At 40.5% G+C, this 20567-nt stretch overlaps 1 protein-coding gene across 4 annotated transcripts in view; it reads left to right on the top strand.

The window, feature by feature from the left end:
• The window catches only part of Polr3F (RNA polymerase III subunit F), a 315200-nt gene that overhangs the window by 191606 nt on the left and 103027 nt on the right, over positions 1–20567 (top strand). For all 4 annotated transcript variants that reach the window (XM_090375396.1, XM_090375397.1, XM_090375395.1 and 1 more), the window contains exon 9: positions 9691–9798. In XM_090375396.1, coding sequence (XP_090231522.1) covers positions 9691–9798 — 108 coding nt within the window. The remainder of the gene's footprint in view (positions 1–9690; positions 9799–20567) is intronic.

Below are 20567 nucleotides of genomic sequence, written 5' to 3'. Positions count from 1 at the left end.
GTTTTGCGCTGCATTGTGGGTTGCAAAAATGTTCGAAATGCATTTGTTAGATGGGATATATATCTCTGTGAATTAAATCCAATAAAAAGACTCCACCAGATATACCTAATTGCCATAAATATCTTCCCAAAGGGTAAAATGCGTAATTAATGGAAATATGAGAAATCATGCAAATGGCAGAAATGACAAGTTAATGTAATAGTATTATGTACTGTAAATCAGCAAAATAAGTCATCAATATTTTGTTGTTCCTCCTCGAGCTGCAATTACAGACTTGCAATGATCTGGCATAGAGTTAATCAACTTCTGGATATACGGTTGCCCAATTTCGCGGTACCACACCCTTACAATGCTCTCCTGCAACTGAATCTTACTTGTTGGCTTCTTATGAGCAATTTTAGACGACATTATGTACCAGCAATTTTTAATAGGGTTCAAATCTGGACTGTTGCTGGGCCAGTCCAACACTGTAATGTCAGCATTTCTGAGGTATGACTGCACCTTAAGGGGGAAAAATGAGGGAAAACATTGGTGTAAGTATGTTTTAAGCCTTGTGAGACAAGAAGACAAACTCATCATTAAATCTAAATAGCATAAAACTTACCAATTTCGCCGAGTCCTGTTGAAATACGTAGTTTTGGACTACTCAATAATCCATTGTATGTAATAATGTATTGATTAGCGTGGTTACCTCCTTGGAACCAATTAACCGCATTATACAAGGTATTAAAGTGTGTGTGTGTGTGTGTGTGTGTGTGTGTGTGTGTGTGTGTGTGTGTGTGTGTGTGTGTGTGTGTGTGTGTGTGTGTGTGTGTACACTGGTGTTCAAAGAAAGTGCATCACCCCTTAAAATTGTAATTTTAAGGGGTGATGTGTATGGCAGTACTTCTTACAGTTTCTTTGGATAAGATTAACACGTGTAGGTGATGACATAATGTTGCATTGGCTGTTACTTTCAGCTATATAAGCACGCTCTGCAAGAGTTGCAGTCATTCCTTGCTTGTGTCAGAATGGCGAGTTATGTGCAGTGATGCCACGAAAGAAGTGTGTTATTGTTGCTTTACGTGAGGAAGGATGTTCTTCCCGTCATATTGCTTATAGAGTGTCTTGTAATCAGTCGACAATGAATAGATTTTTTTCGAAACTCAAGAATACTGGTTCTGCTGATAGGAAAAAAGGAACCAGACATGATCAAGTCTCTACACCAAAACACAGCTCAGTTTTGAAGTGCTTATGCCTTAAAAACTGTAAAGCTTCTTTGTCTAAGCCGAAAAGAGAATGGGAAGGACATACAGGAGTGGTAGCAAGTGCAGTAACAGTCAGAAGAAACTGCTATGTCAGAGAACTCCCCGACTTACATAATACTGGTAAAACTGGTGTTCAACTTACGGAAAGTCGACTTTACGTAAATTTTTGCCGGCCGGTGCAAACTTAAAAAAATCTTAGAAACGTATTTTGCATCCCATAGGAATAAATGGAGGTATCATGAAAATATCGTAATGTGAACCCAATAACACTGTTTTTTTTGCAATTCATTCCAAGTCCTTGGAAGTTGAAAATTTCGCTATATTACTAAGCTATTTATCTCTCTAAAAGGTCATATTTATAATGGAAATTGCACTACTCTTTCATCGTTATCATATGTTCCTGTTATAAGAATCAATTTTGAATGCCTTTGTGATATTTTTTTAATGCACATTTCTGGAGGTCACGACCATATCCACAACTGACGAAGCAGTTGACTATGTCACCAAAACGATATTACATGCAACAAAACAAACCGTACCGAAATCCTCATCAAAATTACCGATTCATCCAAAAACCAGGTGGAGTGATGAATGCCTTGTGGCTAAAAAAGTGCAAAGCAAAGCTTGGAATTCTTTTCGCCGGAATCCAACTACAACCAATCTCATTCAATATAAACGTGCTACAGCAAGAGCGAGATATGTTAGGCGCTGCAATAAAAAGGCTGCTTGGATCCGCTTCACTTCGACTATTAATCAAGCAACGCCTACACATAAAATTTGGAAAGCAATCAGAAAAATGAGTGGCAAATATAAAACGATACCCCTACCCATCATGGAATGGAGAGGGCAGAATGTAAATGATCCTGCTGGAATTGCCAATATACTAGGTGAAACCTTTGCAAAAACATCAGCAATAGAAAGTTATACACCGACCTTCAGAAGATTAAAAACAAGTTTAGAAAAACAAAAGTTAAACTTCTCTTCAAAAGGAGATGAACAATACAACTTACCTTTTACCATTCACGAATTACATAGAGCTTTGTCAACATCTAGACGCAGTGCTGTAGGACCAGATAACATTCACTATTCCATGATTCAGAAACTAAGTACCGAATCATTACAGTTACTTCTTCATCTATTCAATAGACTCTTTCTGGAAGATAAATTCCCTAATCAATGGCATCATGCTACGGTCCTTGCCTTCCCTAAACCAGGTAAAGACCCTACAAATCCCACTCATTATAGACTAATCGCCTTGACCAGTTGCATTTGCAAAATTCTCGAAAAGATGGTGAACTGATCTGGTACCTTGAAAATCTCAATCTGCTGCATTCTGCACAATACAGTGTCTGACAAAACAGATCTACACTAGATATACTAGTCAGACTAGAGACCATTCGGAATGCATTCCTCAGATCGGAACATCATGTGTTAGTCTGCTTTGATATCAGTAAGGCCTATGATTCCACGTGGAAGTATGGAATACTCCGTGAATTACATCGCCATGGACTTCGGGGTCACCTCCCGATTTTCATACAGAATTTCCTATGCAAGCGTACATTCCAGGTTCGATTCAAAACCTCACTGTCCCAAGTTTTTTCACAAGAAGAAGGAGTTCCTCAAGGCTCTGTACTCAGTGCTACACTCTTTATAATTGCAATAAACACCATTGCCGGACAAATTCCAAACACTATTGATAAAGCACTGTTTGTAGACGACCTTAGTATTTGGTGTCATGCTAAAAACATGAATACTATTGAGAGACAGTTGCAAGGGGCAATAAATAAGATCTGTTCATGGGCTCAGACTAATGGATTTCAACTTTGTCCGGAAAAAACATTTTGCATCCATTTTTGCCGCCAACGCAAACTCCATCCAAATCCGGAGCTACAACTGAATCGCCAACCAATAGCAGTTCATCCCAGCATACGGTTCTTAGGAATCACTTTAGACCATAAACTCACTTTCGTTGAGCATATCAAAAGACTACGAACATCGTGTCAACAAAAACTAAATATCATCCGGGTTCTCTCTGCAACTAATTGGGGAGCTGATCGCCTTACTTTATTACGGTTATATAGAGCATTAATAAGATCGAAACTTGACTACGGAGCACCAGTGTATAGTTCAGCAAGACCTAGTGCCCTTCGCTGGCTTGACCCTATCCTCATAGTGGAATATGCGTTGCATTAGGAGCATATTGCACGTCTCCAATACATAGCTTATATGCTGAAGCACACGAACCTCCTCTCTCGATCAGGCGACAACAACTGATACTACGTTACGCCTATAAAATTAGATCTATGCCAGAACACCCAAACTGGCAGATACTTTTCTCATCACAGCACACCAGGTTATACCAAAACCGCCCTAATGCTAATCGTCCTTTGGGTATGAGAATAAAACTCATCTTAGAAGAACTAAATTTAACCTTAGACAATGTGGCACATAGCCTCCCATCCTCTCTTGCCCCCTGGAATATCAATCCACCCTCATGTGACTTACATCTGCATGAATGGAATAAATCTACATTGCATAGAGAAAACTTCTTGCAACTATACCATGCAGTAGTGGACCAGTTTCTCAGCTTTTCCATAGTACATACTGATGGATCAAAGAATGATGTCCACATTGGAATCGCCACAGTTTTTCAAAACATCACATTAGCTTATCAGTTATCATGTGATTTCAGTATATTTTCTGCTGAACTAATAGCAATTCAGGTTGCACTGAATCATATTGAGTCTTCTGACATTAGCAACAGCATAATTTTCACTGATTCTTTAAGTGCAATTCAAGCACTAGAAAACACCATGAACATCACCCACCCAGTCGTGAAAAGAATAGTCAGCTCTCTACATACCTTATCACAACTTGGGAAAAACATACACTTCTGCTGGGTCCCTGGACATATGGGAATTCCTGGAAATGAACTAGCGGACAATGCTGCCAAATTAGCCCACCTAACACCCGAGAAAAAGTGGAAAGTGCCTCATCAAGACTATCGACCAATAATCCAGGAAAAATGCATGTGCCAATGGCAGTTATCATGGGAAAATCAATCTAACAATAAGCTTCAAAGTATCAAGCCAAACCTTGAGCGATGGCCTTCAAGCTTTAGTTCAATCCAACATCAGGAGGTAATTCTGGCTCGTCTGCGAATAGGACACACAAATATTACTCATGGTTATCTTTTAAGAGGAGAGATACCCCCTCAATGTCATCACTGTAATACAATCCTCTCAGTGAAACACATTCTGGTTGAATGCACAAAATATACAAGAGAACGACAGAAACTTTGCACTTCAGCCACAACAAAAGATCCTACACTTACCTCACTTTTAAACAATGAAACAAATGTCTCAAGCATTTATAACTTTCTCAAGTTGATTAAAGTATATCACCTCCTTTAGGGAAAAAAAAAAAAAAAAATACTTTCTGGTTCCTCTTTTCTATTTTCTCTATTTGAGAAGAAATGGCATGCATAGTTACCATATGCATGGCGCACTATGGCCATAGTTGCCGATGTGCCTAATAAATCCCGAAACAAACAAACAAACAAACACGACCATAAAATAAAAACAATTTGCACTTTCCGGTTTATTGGGCTTTTCTGTTAGTGCATCTAATTATAAACGGGTAATAAACTCGATCTTATTGCATTTGCGATAATATCAATAATACTGAAATTGTGTGGTTTTTACACTATTATGGCGAAATGTGTTCCCCTTCACTGAAATCTTTAATCATATAAAAAACAAATTTTCAGAAACTTCTCTTCATTCCTATTTATGTATTACAATGATGAAGGGAAAGCGACCAACAGAAAGTGCAAGTGGTGGTAGTGCCAGGAAATGAAACAAAATTGATTTAGAAATGAAGATGAAAATGATTAAGTATGAAGCAGGACAAAGTTTGTCATCTATTGCAAGTGAATTAGGTCTCGCTGCTTCAACAGTGAATGCTATTTCAAAGGACAGTGCATGTATAAAAGAAAATGTCAAAGGATCAATTTACTTAAGATCAACAGTGATCACAAAACAGCGTTCAGGTGCTATATTGATGGAAAATCAGATTCCGAAGCAAGTGTCCCTGAGTCTAATGATCATTCAAGCAAAAGCAACAAGTATTTGTAAAGTTATTAAGGATAAGTGCATTGAACCCCAACCGAAGTTTGTGGGAAGCAATGTGTGGTTTAATAGGTTCAAGCATCGCGCTGATTTCCACGACGTTAAAGTACTGTATGCGGTGAAGTCATCAGTGCCGATTCTGCATCTGCAGAGAAATTTTGTGATGTATTGGAAAAAATTATTGATGAAGGCAGCTATTCAATGCAGCAAATTTTTAATGTTGATGAGACTGCTCTATATTGTACAAAAATGCTGGATCGAACATACATCATCAAAGAGGAAAATACAATGCCAGGTTTCAAGGCATCAAAATATAGGGCCATGCTCTTTCTTGGGACTAATGCAGCGGGAGATTACAGATTAAAACCACTGTTTGTGTACCATTCTGGAAATCCTCATGCATTTAAGGGCATAAATAAAGCCACCTAGCCGTGCATTTCCGATAGAACCAGAGGGCATGGATAACAACATCTCTCTTTGAGGATTGGTTTAAATGCTGCTTCATTCCTGAGGTTGAAAAATATTGTAAAGACAGCGACGTTCCTTTCAAGATTTTGCTTCTATTAGATAATGCTCCTGGATATCCTACGCATCTAGATGATTTCAATTCGAACATGAGAGTTATATTTCTACCGCCAAACATGACTTCACTCATCCAACCCATAGATCAGGGTGTTATTTTGAATTTAAAAGCATACTATTTACGCACATTTGCTTAGGCATTATCTGCAGTTAGACGATGAGAAAAATTTTAAGTTTAAAAGACTTTTGGAAATCTTATAATATTTCCCACGCCATCTTAAACATTAACAAGGCCTGGTCAAAAATGACTAAGTTGTTTAAATGGCACATGGAAGAAAATATGCCCACGGCACGTAAAAGGCTTTGAAGGATTTGAAAAAGACGAATCATATGAAGAGGTTACAGATAAGATTGTCAAGGTTGCAGAGCTACTTCAGTTGGAGGTTGATGCCAAAGATGTGGAGGAGTTAATAGAGGAAGAAGAGAAGGAATTATCTAACAAAGAACTTATTGACTTGCAGGCAGCGATAGTAAAAGAAGAAAATGCTGAAGAAGCTCAAGATGAACCAAATGAGGAGCCGAGACGCTTCATCATCAGAGAGATGGTGGTGGCATTTTGTAAAATTGCATCGGCAATGGCGTGATTTGAGAAGATGGATCCTGACAGTGAACGATTCTTAAAAGTTAACAGAGGGGTGAATGATATGCTTGCTTGCTACAAAGAAATCTACGATGAAAAGAAAAAAGCCACAGTCCAGTCATCCATTAATATGTTCTTTTGTAAGTTTGAGCGGCCGACCCCTTCTAAATCTCCACATCCCTCAACCTCCACAGCATTATACTTATCAGCTGAATACGTCGATTCTGGCAACGATGCTTGAGAGGTAAAACAATATATATCATTTTGAAATATTTTTAAATTGCATGCTTTTGTAATTTTTCCTGCGCATGAGATAAAAAAAATTGAATAAATAATTCTATTTACATGTTTGTCGAACATTTCTTTTTTGATTCAATCAATTCAGCAAGCACAGTTGTGAGTGCTGCAAAGCATGGGGGAAATTCCCCAACTTACGTTACATCTGACTTATGTAGCGTTCCGTGGAACGTAACCCTTACATAAGTCAAGGAGTACCTGTATGTGTGTGTGTGTGTGTAAGATATGACAGATGAACCTGAACGTACAAAGCAGTAGTAAAGGATGCAAAAGTATATATATGTGTAGAGGAGTTAATGGCTTTGATAAAAGTGCAAAGATGGAAGTGAAATTTATAGAAAATGTCAAAAACTAAAAGGGTAAGGATAGCAGAAATAAGAAAAGGTGTAGGTGTGAAAAAAGAAGGAATGAATGTGAATATCCTATATGTTATAACAAATTAAGAGAATTATAGGCTGGAATGAAAAGCCAATTAGAGAGGAGGGAACTCTAAAGTAAAATAATTAATATAAAATGGTTAAACAAATAAAAGATGAATTAGCTAGCATCAGAAAAAGGTGGGCAAATTTAGCTATAAGTCAAAAATAAGGGGGTAGCAAAAATGCAAAATTCTGATGGTAGCTAAAGTAAATATTGATACATGGTCAGGTATATCATCAGGGGGCTACACCTGACCTTGTATCAAGAGTTGCGTTTCTATAATTGTCCATGATAGTGGAAGAGAAGCAAATTAAAGAATAAAATATGGACAAGGTACTCCTTATATTGTTGAGAGTAATGCTGTTTTATCTAAATTAGTTTTAATTTGCTTCTCTTCCACTATTATGGACGAGTATAGAAACGCAGTTCTTAATACAGGTCAGGTGTAGTCCCTGATGATATACCTGACTGTGTATCAATATTTACTTTAGCTAACATCAGAATTTTGCATTTTTGCTACCCCCTTATTTTTGACTTACAGCTAAATTTACCCACCTGTTTGATGCTAGCTAGTTCACCTTTTATTTGTTTAATCATTTTATATTAATTATTTTACTTTTCAGTTCCCTCCTCTCTAATTGGCTTTTCAATCCAGCCTATATTAATTTGTTATAACATATAGGATATTCACATTCATTCATTCTTTCTTTTTTTCATGCCTACAACTTTTCTTATTTATGCTATCCTTACCCTTTTAGTTTTTGGCATTTTCTGTAAATTTCACTTCCATCTTTGCACTTTTATCAAACCCATTAACTCCTCTATATATATATATATATATATATGAGGTTTCATTTGTCATCTCGGTGAAGTCCATTTTCATGTATGTTCTTCCAAATCTTGGCTGGTGCTTCATTTACTGCTCACCAACGCTTTAACTACTTATGTTGTGTTTCTTTGCTAAAGATGGTATTTCTGCATATGGCTGCTCAGTGATTTATGATTTAAAATATCACCTTTTTGGCTAGAAATATGTTATAAGGACTCCAAATTGAATTAAAAAATAATAATAATCAAAGTGTATTATTGCGATTGCTTTGAAAATGGTAGGATGTTTGTTTAGAATGGTTTGTTTAGAATCAAAAGATGGCAGCACAATATAATATGCAACATTAATACATGATACATTAATTGTAACATTTCAAATAGCAAAGTATGTTCGTAATACTTAAAATGGCAGTCTTCAGTTTTCAGTAACAATGTGCAGTATTTTCAAAAAATGGGTAAAATATTGAAATTCATTGGGGAAATGCCTGAAGTTTGTCCTGACAGTGTTTTTGGATGTGAAAAATATATATAATTGGGTGCAAAAGTTTTGTGAAGGACAGGAGTCTGTGAGAATGGGGCTGGTCAGCCAAGACCTCGAACCATTTGTTCCAAGGCCAACATCTACCAAGTGGAGGAAATTGTTTTGGGTAACAGGGGATAACAGTGGATGATATTACAACAACTACAGGCATTTCTGTTGGCGCTATGCATAACATTCTTCATGAAGATTTCAGAATGAGCAAGGTGTCAGCCTTGTTGCTTCCATGACATCTTTCTCAGGAACAAAAAGATATTAGTGTCAAGTTGTGTGAAGCAGTGCTCACTGGATTAGGGAAATGGGTAGTTTGAATAAATGCAAAGGACTTGACAATTTCTTATAAAGCATTAGCAAAGGCACATGACACAAGAAAGCAAGCTTATATAGCATCAGCTAAAAAAAAACAAAAAAAAAAACATCCTTATTTCATCCATCCACTCGTTCCAAATGTTTGTCAAGTTCTGCCTTGAATCTATTTAAGCTATCAACTTCTAATGGATAAGTTAAATGGGTAAAAAGTTTTATTTATTAATTTTTTGGTGATGTTGTTTAAGATTTGCTTCCTCATATCATTTTACCAATAATCGTACTATTGCGGAAAAAAAACAAACAAACAACCTGGGGTTATCTTTTCCTTGTATTAGGTAGTACAAACTAGAGGACACTGGTTCAATTTAAGAAAGAATTAGATAATATACAAACATTTTCTTTTAACCAAAGAGTAATACTCATTGTCACATTAGCATTTTGTTCAAACAGCTAAATTTTAAGCTGTGCAGACCACAGAGATTGTGTAAATTTAAAGAATGAATGGGTTAATAACTGAATGAAAATAGGTGACACGGGATTACAGGTGGATTTTTGTGAATTGCCTATAAGATCCTAGGCAAGCAATCTATACTTTACTTCATTATGAGGTTGGTTCAGTCCTACTTCTCAATATTATGCTTGCAAGTTAATTAAAATACAAGAAGAAAGGTCTTCTTTCTTTCTGAAGATTTGATGTTAATTTTTTTGTAAGTATTTCATTCATATTCTGTATTATATATTCTTCCATTTTAATTTTAGCTACAGAAAGCAAAGGAATCTTCTTCTGATCCTTTGTCTAGGAGAAATGCATCTTATGTGTCGTCTTCAGATATGTCAGAATTCATTAGGAAACTAGGTATTAGTAAGGTAAATATATTTAGTTATTGAAATTTTTATATTTTTTATTTATTTATTATTTTTTTTTTATTCAGTTTAGCACATAAAACTGTTTTTCCTGTTCAGTTGCTCTGTTATTTACATCAGTTGACCATAAAGTAACAATTCTAAGTTTTGGTAAAAAGCAAATTTCTCTGTGTATTTAATCTTTTTTATTTTAGAAAATTTAACTGAATATTAAAGATAGTCATACATTTCAATATGACTATACATACCTTCATCAGTGTTTAATGTTTAGAATATACTTAATACTCTGTATGTTCTTGGTAAACTTCACATTAGCAAAACATAAATTTTCCATATAAACTCATAATTTTCTTGGATAAATTCCTGAAAATTTGCAAATCATTTGATTTTTCTAAAATGAAATGTGAATAAATACAGTTACTGTACATGTGCCTGATAAACTAATCCTGTTTGAAAAATTCAAAGAAAGCCGATAAGTTACCTTATTTTTTCTCGTTAAAGAATCTTATAGAAAGTGGGACATCACTATGACCTTTAACAACATTATTACTTCTTTCAACGTTGAGATCGGAATTCTCTATGATTCTTATATTTTTAATTGTCACTTCAGACATCATCATGATTTTTCTTAAACTTTTTAAATTCAGGCTCATTGGAGGAGTCCTACAGATTTCATCATTGCTATCACCTATTTCTTCATTTTGTATTTGTGTCATCATCTTCAGTGCTCCGCCAATGGCAGACATATGCTCAAAAACCACTTCTCCATATCTCTCTCTCTCTCTCTCTCTCTCTCTCTCTCTCTCTCTCTCTCTCTCTCTGTCTCTCTGTCTCTCTCTCTCTCTCTCTCTCTCTCTCTCTCTCTCTCTCTCCTCAGCCCTCCTCCTCTTCAGATCCCCATATCCACCATTCCTTTTAATTCATCTGTCATAGTTTTTCTCAATTTCTCTCTGGGGTTCTTCCCCTCCATCAAATCCAATAACAGATGTTCAATCCAATATCTCTTCCACCTTTTGATTATTTGTCAAACATCTCTTCTCATCCACCCTTCCTAAAATCTTCTTATTTCTCACTTTATTGACTTGTCTGTCTTTCCTATTCCCTCATATCCACTTCTCAAAACTTTCCAATCTTTTAATGTCTTCCATTCTCAGTGTCCATGTCACTGATCCATAAAGTGCAACACTTCATATCAGATATACTACAAATCTTTTCCTTAAACTAATCCCCAATCTCCCACATAATATTATTCTTTCACTTTTCAAAATCATTTTTACTCATTGCTGTTCTTATTTCTTTGGTGCTCTTCTTTGCTTCCCAAATACCAATATTCACACACCTCTTCTATTTTTTTCAATTCTAATTTCAATATTTAACTCAACCTTTCTCTCCCCACTTTCATAACCTTTATTCTCTCAGTGTTTATTCTCATCACAAATTCATCACAACTTTCCTTTAGTCCTTGAGGTTGTCACAGACATTCTCTCAGATATGCCAGACAAGCTATACTTGATACCTGGGAGTCTAAAACGCTGATGGAACTGATATTCGGGTGACACTCAAGTCAAGTGGACCCAATTTCGGCAAAGTCCGGACAGTCTGTGACAGCCAGATCCTCTGCTTGCACCTTCACGTTGGTGGGACTGTTAGTAATCCTGGGTATAACCTCCATGCACAAGTACATGGTGGGTGACCACCCAGGTGTGAACCAACGTAAGCAGGGGTCGAGGTGTGGTGCCCACACCACATGGAGGAACGCCACCCCTCTATGTTACCAGGCAGTACTAGATGGTAGATGACGCTCATCAACCGGTGAAATACCACCACTTTGCTTATTGGAGGCTTGAAGTGGTGGAACCCATGTTTAGTCTCTAGAGCTAAGTGCGGTCAACCCTTCCCTATCTCTTCCATCATGCAGTATGATTGATGACTTTTGAGGTTATGATGAACGTTGTGGCAAGATCCAATATTCTTCACAGTTCGAGGGTACAGCTCTAAAACGGTGTTTGCAGGCCGGCCGCTAGTTAGTACACCGGACCGAACCTATTGGTAACTCTCTAGGAGGCTTCCAGATCAGCTAGTGTATAGTCTTGCTACCTCTACTCTGCCAGATAGTGACTGGAAGGAGTCCGAGTAGTGTATATGCGGGGAGTATTGTCGAGGCCACGTTATGTCAAGGATCTGGGTATATTCTTACCACGTGTACGGCATATCCAAAAATTTCATTACTTCATACAGCATAACGAAACAGGCCTACGCGCTCTGGATTCATTAAGAAATTTATTATAGTTACACACAGAGCGTACAAATAAAGAAGAAATATATGAGCTTTCGGCTATATGGTAGCCTTCATCAGAATTAAAAATACATGAATGGCAGTTGGAATGAAGATGTGCACTGCCAGGTGCGTGAGACGCGAGGTTTAATTGTTTGTTGACGTCTGTGGCGCATGATGACGTGGCCAGCGCTTGTCCAATGATAGAACTACTGACTCTGTGATCGGGTTGACTTGGCAACCACTGTTCCTGTTCAAGGATTTATCCGAAGATTTTATATTTAACGATTCCAACCAGGTACGTTTTAGGTAATGGTGGGATCTGTCTACCACCACGACATTGCGGTGTGGGTCGATGTCGTGGTGGGTTGTCCAGACATGTTCGACGATAGCTGAGTGTTCTATATCCGCTAAACGGATCGCTCTTTTGTGCTCCGAGAGACGTTTCTCGAGTCGACGTCCAGTCTCTCCAAAGTAGCAGCTAGTGCAGTCACGGCAAGAGATGCGGTAGACCAAACAGCTCTGCAGAAGGGTGGGGACAGGTGTTTTCACGTTGGAAATGAAAGAACGCAGTTTCTTGCCTGGGAGTTGGATGCACTTTATTCCGTGCGTTCTCAGGATTCTACCGATCTGTTGTGACAGGTTGGGGTAGTATGGGATGAATGCCCTCGTGGATCGCTCGTCACTGTTGGTGTTGTAGCTGGTCGTCACGATGTCACGTGTCTGTAGATCACACCTGTCGAGGACGTCAATGGGGTAGCCACACCTCGTAAGGTCTACTTTGACCCTAGTGACCTCTTTGCGTCTTTCATCAGCGGAGCTGGAGTGTGTCCAGGCGCGAGTAAGCAAGGTTCGGGCAGTGGAGAGGAGGTGGCCTCGCGCGTGTGCTGACCGGAAGTTGGTGAACTGGCCAGCACACATGGGCTTACGATAAACTGTAGTCCTCAGGTATGTGCCTTCACGTCGGACAAGTGTATCTAGGTATGGTAAAGAGTTGTTCGACTCCAGCTCAATCGTGAATTTTATGAAGGGTTGTGTTGAGGTATGATAGAAGTCGCTGACCTGAGTCTCTAGGGATGACCACGAACACATCGTCAACATAGCGACACCAAAAGGCGATGTGATCTGGTGCGTGTGCAAACGCACGTCCCTCTAACTCCTCCATCACGATGTTTGCTGTGACTGAGCTGACAGGGGAACCCATGGCCGTGCCATGTATCTGCTGGTAGACTGAGTCATTAAATATGATCGCACCCCCTGTTAAGCACAGTCTGAGGGCGGCGGAAATGTCATCGGATGTGAGACCAGTTCTTTCGTTGAGGGTTCTATCATTGTCCAAGAGTTGTTTTGCACAAGAAATGGCAAGTTCCACAGGGATGGAGGTAAAGAGCGATATGACGTCGAACGATGCCATAACTTGATCCTGCGAGATGGATACAGTGCGAATCCTCTTTATGAATTCAACACTGTTGGAGACGGTGTGGGTGGTCTTGCCAACTAGAGGAGAAAGAAGTCTCGAGACAAATTTAGACAGCTCGTAAGTCGGTGATCCACAGCAGGATACAATTGGTCTCAGTGGTGTGTCTTCTTTGTGCACTTTCGGTAGGCCGTAAAACCGTGGGATCTGACATCCGGAGGCACGGAGGTGATTACGGGTTGACTGTGTGATCTTCCCTTGTTTCAGCCAACTGTTGATGAGGATATTCACCTCTGATTCCCATCGTTCTAAAACTCTGTTGGGGTTGATGGTCAGGGGTTTGTATACGGTAGTATCTCGTAAAAGTAGTAGTGCTTTCGCCATGTAATCAGTGTGATCCATTACAACCGTACGGCGGCCTTTGTCTGCCGGTAGAATGACGATGGACGAATCCTGTTTCAATGCCTTGAGGGCAGAAAACTGTGCACGGTTGAGGTTAGAAGAGACGGGGCGAGCACGGTGTAGAACTGCTGCAGTCTTCAAGCGGATTGTGTTGGCTACATCTTCTGGGAGGCGTGATAAGCTGGCTTCCACACCTAAGGCGATGTCGGTGATCGGCGGGTGCTTAGGAAGAACGGCAAATGTCATGCCAAGAGTCAATAAGTTTATTTGGTCCGCAGATAACTGTTTGCTGCTTAGGTTCAATACGAAGTCCGTGGAATTAGTGAGAGGGGTATTACGTTGGCTGCGAAATTGACGGGATTCATTAATCAAATTACAAAACTTACGTTTCTGTCGGGCACAATAAAGATCTGATTCTCTGACGGCCTGGTGACATAAAGTGTTGACCACATCGGTGTAAACGGGATCGGGAATCAGAGTCTTAAGGTCGGCTAGTAGGGTTGCCTTGCTCGCTGAAGCACGTTGTATGTCATGATGGAGGCAGCCGATCCATATACGTAGGGTTTTGAGGCCGAAGTTCCGACAGGCACGTCTCATGCGCTCATTAGAAAACGGTTGTTTGTAGCGAAACCCTTTCGGTATAATCTCGTTAGCTTTGCACCTATGCGCAAACCTCAGGTGTTGTCTACTACGGGCTATAAAGATAAAATCTTTCTGTAGTCTCACGACCATGTCGTATGCTGGTTGGCCAAGAATAGTACGAACATAACGAAACAGGCCTACGCGCTCTGGATTCATTAAGAAATTTATTATAGTTACACACAGAGCGTACAAATAAAGAAGAAATATATGAGCTTTCGGCTATATGGTAGCCTTCATCAGAATTAAAAATACATGAATGGCAGTTGGAATGAAGATGTGCACTGCCAGGTGCGTGAGACGCGAGGTTTAATTGTTTGTTGACGTCTGTGGCTGTGACGCATGATGACGTGGCCAGCGCTTGTCCAATGATAGAACTACTGACTCTGTGATCGGGTTGACTTGGCAACCACTGTTCCTGTTCAAGGATTTATCCGAAGATTTTATATTCAATATAAAATCTTCGGATAAATCCTTGAACAGGAACAGTGGTTGCCAAGTCAACCCGATCACAGAGTCAGTAGTTCTATCATTGGACAAGCGCTGGCCATATAAATCTTCGGATAAATCCTTGAACAGGAACAGTGGTTGCCAAGTCAACCCGATCACAGAGTCAGTAGTTCTATCATTGGACAAGCGCTGGCCACGTCATCATGCGTCACAGCCACAGACGTCAACAAACAATTAAACCTCGCGTCTCACGCACCTGGCAATGCACATCTTCATTCCAACTGCCATTCATGTATTTTTAATTCTGATGAAGGCTACCATATAGCCGAAAGCTCATATATTTCTTCTTTATTTGTACGCTCTGTGTGTAACTATAATAAATTTCTTAATGAATCCAGAGCGCGTAGGCCTGTTTCGTTATGTTCGTACTATTCTTGGCCAACCAGCATACGACATGGTCGTGAGACTACAGAAAGATTTTATCTTTATAGCCCGTAGTAGACAACACCTGAGGTTTGCGCATAGGTGCAAAGCTAACGAGATTATACCGAAAGGGTTTCGCTACAAACAACCGTTTTCTAATGAGCGCATGAGACGTGCCTGTCGGAACTTCGGCCTCAAAACCCTACGTATATGGATCGGCTGCCTCCATCATGACATACAACGTGCTTCAGCGAGCAAGGCAACCCTACTAGCCGACCTTAAGACTCTGATTCCCGATCCCGTTTACACCGATGTGGTCAACACTTTATGTCACCAGGCCGTCAGAGAATCAGATCTTTATTGTGCCCGACAGAAACGTAAGTTTTGTAATTTGATTAATGAATCCCGTCAATTTCGCAGCCAACGTAATACCCCTCTCACTAATTCCACGGACTTCGTATTGAACCTAAGCAGCAAACAGTTATCTGCGGACCAAATAAACTTATTGACTCTTGGCATGACATTTGCCGTTCTTCCTAAGCACCCGCCGATCACCGACATCGCCTTAGGTGTGGAAGCCAGCTTATCACGCCTCCCAGAAGATGTAGCCAACACAATCCGCTTGAAGACTGCAGCAGTTCTACACCGTGCTCGCCCCGTCTCTTCTAACCTCAACCGTGCACAGTTTTCTGCCCTCAAGGCATTGAAACAGGATTCGTCCATCGTCATTCTACCGGCAGACAAAGGCCGCCGTACGGTTGTAATGGATCACACTGATTACATGGCGAAAGCGCTACTACTTTTACGAGATACTACCGTATACAAACCCCTGACCATCAACCCCAACAGAGTTTTAGAACGATGGGAATCAGAGGTGAATATCCTCATCAACAGTTGGCTGAAACAAGGGAAGATCACACAGTCAACCCGTAATCACCTCCGTGCCTCCGGATGTCAGATCCCACGGTTTTACGGCCTACCGAAAGTGCACAAAGAAGACACACCACTGAGACCAATTGTATCCTGCTGTGGATCACCGACTTACGAGCTGTCTAAATTTGTCTCGAGACTTCTTTCTCCTCTAGTTGGCAAGACCACCCACACCGTCTCCAACAGTGTTGAATTCATAAAGAGGATTCGCACTGTATCCATCTCGCAGGATCAAGTTATGGCATCGTTCGACGTCATATCGCTCTTTACCTCCATCCCTGTGGAACTTGCCATTTCTTGTGCAAAACAACTCTTGGACAATGATAGAACCCTCAACGAAAGAACTGGTCTCACATCCGATGACATTTCCGCCGCCCTCAGACTGTGCTTAACAGGGGGGTGCGATCATATTTAATGACTCAGTCTACCAGCAGATACATGGCACGGCCATGGGTTCCCCTGTCAGCTCAGTCACAGCAAACATCGTGATGGAGGAGTTAGAGGGACGTGCGTTTGCACACGCACCAGATCACATCGCCTTTTGGTGTCGCTATGTTGACGATGTGTTTGTGGTCATCCCTAGAGACTCAGGTCAGCGACTTCTATCATACCTCAACTCACTATCGCCCTTCATAAAATTCACGATTGAGCTGGAGTCGAACAACTCTTTACCATACCTAGATACACTTGTCCGACGTGAAGGCACATACCTGAGGACTACAGTTTATCGTAAGCCCATGTGTGCTGGCCAGTTCACCAACTTCCGGTCAGCACACGCGCGAGGCCACCTCCTCTCCACTGCCCGAACCTTGCTTACTCGCGCCTGGACACACTCCAGCTCCGCTGATGAAAGACGCAAAGAGGTCACTAGGGTCAAAGTAGACCTTACGAGGTGTGGCTACCCCATTGACGTCCTCGACAGGTGTGATCTACAGACACGTGACATCGTGACGACCAGCTACAACACCAACAGTGACGAGCGATCCACGAGGGCATTCATCCCATACTACCCCAACCTGTCACAACAGATCGGTAGAATTCTGAGAACGCACGGAATAAAGTGCATCCAACTCCCAGGCAAGAAACTGCGTTCTTTCATTTCCAACGTGAAAACACCTGTCCCCACCCTTCTGCAGAGCGGTTTGGTCTACCGCATCTCTTGCCGTGACTGCACTAGCTGCTACTTTGGAGAGACTGGACGTCGACTCGAGAAACGTCTCTCGGAGCACAAAAGAGCGATCCGTTTAGCGGATATAGAACACTCAGCTATCGCCGAACATGTCTGGACAACCCACCACGACATCGACCCACACCGCGATGTCGTGGTGGTAGACAGATCCCACCATTACCTAAAACGTACCTGGTTGGAATCGTTAAATATAAAATCTTCGGATAAATCCTTGAACAGGAACAGTGGTTGCCAAGTCAACCCGATCACAGAGTCAGTAGTTCTATCATTGGACAAGCGCTGGCCACGTCATCATGCGTTACAGCCACAGACGTCAACAAACAATTAAACCTCGCGTCTCACGCACCTGGCAGTGCACATCTTCATTCCAACTGCCATTCATGTATTTTTAATTCTGATGAAGGCTACCATATAGCCGAAAGCTCATATATTTCTTCTTTATTTGTACGCTCTGTGTGTAACTATAATAAATTTCTTCATACAGCATGTCCCACCCACTTTTTCTTACTATTGAATATACCATGAATTGTCAAACTAATAGAGCAAGCTTATCTACGAAAAGATCTAAACCTCCCAAGCACTTCCTAATTCATTTCACAAATATACGTGGTCTCAATTCTAATCTCAACGATGTCCATTTCCACTTGCAGTCTGCCAAACCCCATGTACTTTTTCTGACAGAATCTCAGTTATCAGTTGATTCAACTACTATTCATCTCAGATGCCCAAATTATTCGCTGTATAATTCCTTTCGCCTCAACGTGGTACTTGTGCATATGTCCTTTCTGATATTCCCTGTCAGAGACTTGGCAATTTGGAATCTCCTCTCTTTGATCTTCTCTGGCTTAAAATCTCTCTACCTCATTGTGTCAAATTCATCTGTTGTCTCTACCGTTCTCCCAACTCCACTAATCACTTGGAGCTCTTTCACCTCCTCTCTTTGCAACTTGACTTTCTCCAGTCCAACTTTCCTAACAGTGAGGTAATTTGCCTTGGCGATTTTAATGTTCACAACTCCAGCTGGCTTCCGTTTTCTAGTCACACTGACCCAGCAGGTCGAGATGCTGAGGCTTTTGCAATTACTAATGACCTAGCACAGATTGTTCATTTACCTACAAGAGTACCGGACAATCCTAATCATACAGCCAATACGCTTAATCTTTTTCTCACAAATAACCCTTCTAAGTACACGGTCAAAGTGAGAGGTCCTTTAGGCACTTCAGATCAAAACTTTGTGATTGTCTCTTCTCCAGTGGAACCTTTATCTCATGGCTATTCCCAACCTCGTGTTGTTTGGCATTACAAGAATGCAAAATGGGATGACCTGCGAGACTTCTTTTCTTCTTTTCCTTGGTCGGATTACTGTTTCAAAACTTCTGATGTCAACATTTGCTCAGATCGTGTAAGTGAAATTATTCTTGCAGGAATGGAATCCTTTATCCCACACTCCACTTTAAAATCTCATCAATTATCTAAACCTTGGTTTTCCAATAAATGCTAAGGCTGTTCAAGAGAAGAATGTTGCATATCGTAATTGGCTTGTTTCTAATTCTTCAGTTTCATTTTCTGCCTACACCAAAGCTTGCAACAATTGTAAAGCAGTTATTAATCAGTCTAAACTAGAGTTTGAACAGGCTAAGAGTAGAAAACTTGCTTCTTGCCCTAATGGTAGCCGAACATTCTGGTCTCTTGCCAAAGCTATTGGCCGCAACTTTTTCCCATCTCTGCTCCCACCTCTGTCCAAACCAGATGGTTCTGTTGTCACTCCAGCCAAGGATAAAGCTGACCTGCTAGCATCCCATTTTTCTTACAGCTCATGTATTAATGATCTTGCTAAAACACCTCCCACCATTCCCAACACGCTCCATTCAATGCCTCCTGTGGTCTTCCGTCAAAAAGATATCAGAAGGATTTTGATGAATCTTGATGCTAAGAAAGCTCTAGGTCCTGATGGTATTTCTCCACTTGTTCTCAAAACCTGTGCTCCTGAACTTACTCCTATTCTTTGCCGCTTTTTTCACTTTCTTATTCCAAAGGTGCTTTTCCTTCTGCTTGGAAATTTTCTCATATCCAGCCAGTTCCTAAAAAGGGTGACAAATCCCTCCCATCCAATTATCGTCCCATTGCAATTACTTCTACTCCTTCTAAAGTAAGGGAGAAATCAATTAACCGCCAACTCTTAAACTACCTAGAAACCTTTCGTCTGATCAACGATCACCAGTATGGATTCCATCAGTGTTGTTCCACTGGTGATATTCTGGCTTATGTTACCCATTTATGGACTAATTCAATGGAAAGGTTCGGTGAAACATAAGTAGTTGCTCTTGACATCTCAAAGGCTTTTGATCGTGTTTGGCATAAAGGTCTTCTAAACAAGCTTCCATCTTATGGTTTGCCAACTGTTTTTAGTAATTGGTTATCCAGTTTTCTCTCTGATCGCTCACTGAGGGTGATGGTAAATGGCTCTCTGTCTTCTAACTTGTCCACTAATGCCGGTGTCCCCCAAGGTTCAGTTCTTTCCCCCATTCTTTTCCTCTTGTATATTAATGACCTTCCATTGACTTGAAATCCTATCCATAGTTTTGCCGATGATAGCACATTGCATTCCACTTTCCAATTTGAGAAACCTTGTCCTGGTCAATCAGCTTCAACTTCTCAAAAATCTGTCTCCAATTCCTTAAATGCCCATCTTCAGGTTATTCTCCAGTGGGGCAAAGACAACTTAGTTGATTTCAACCCTTCTAAAACTCAGTCTTGTCTTTTATCTCGCAAAAAGGATTCTTCTGCTCCTATGCTTATCTTTAGTGACCATCCGATTTCTAGGCAAAATGATATATCTCTTTTGGGGATTAACCTGACTTCTAACCTCTCTTGGCACAAGCACATTACATGCCGACCGGGCTAGCCGAGTGGGTAAAGTACCTGCTCGGCAACCCAAGGTCGCGGGTTCGATTCCCGCCTCGGGCTTGGATCAAAGTACTGCAAAAACCTTGGGAGGTGCAATATGGCCATAGAAGCCGATGCGCCAACAACTACCAAATCAAAAA

The sequence above is a fragment of the Mastigoproctus giganteus genome, chromosome 6, assembly GCF_048544385.1.
Source record: "Mastigoproctus giganteus isolate SK-2022 chromosome 6, ASM4854438v1, whole genome shotgun sequence".
NCBI classification, from domain to species: Eukaryota; Metazoa; Arthropoda; class Arachnida; order Uropygi; family Thelyphonidae; genus Mastigoproctus; species Mastigoproctus giganteus.
Note: the sequence above shows the minus strand (reverse complement) of the source record. Positions and strands in the feature narration are given on the sequence as shown.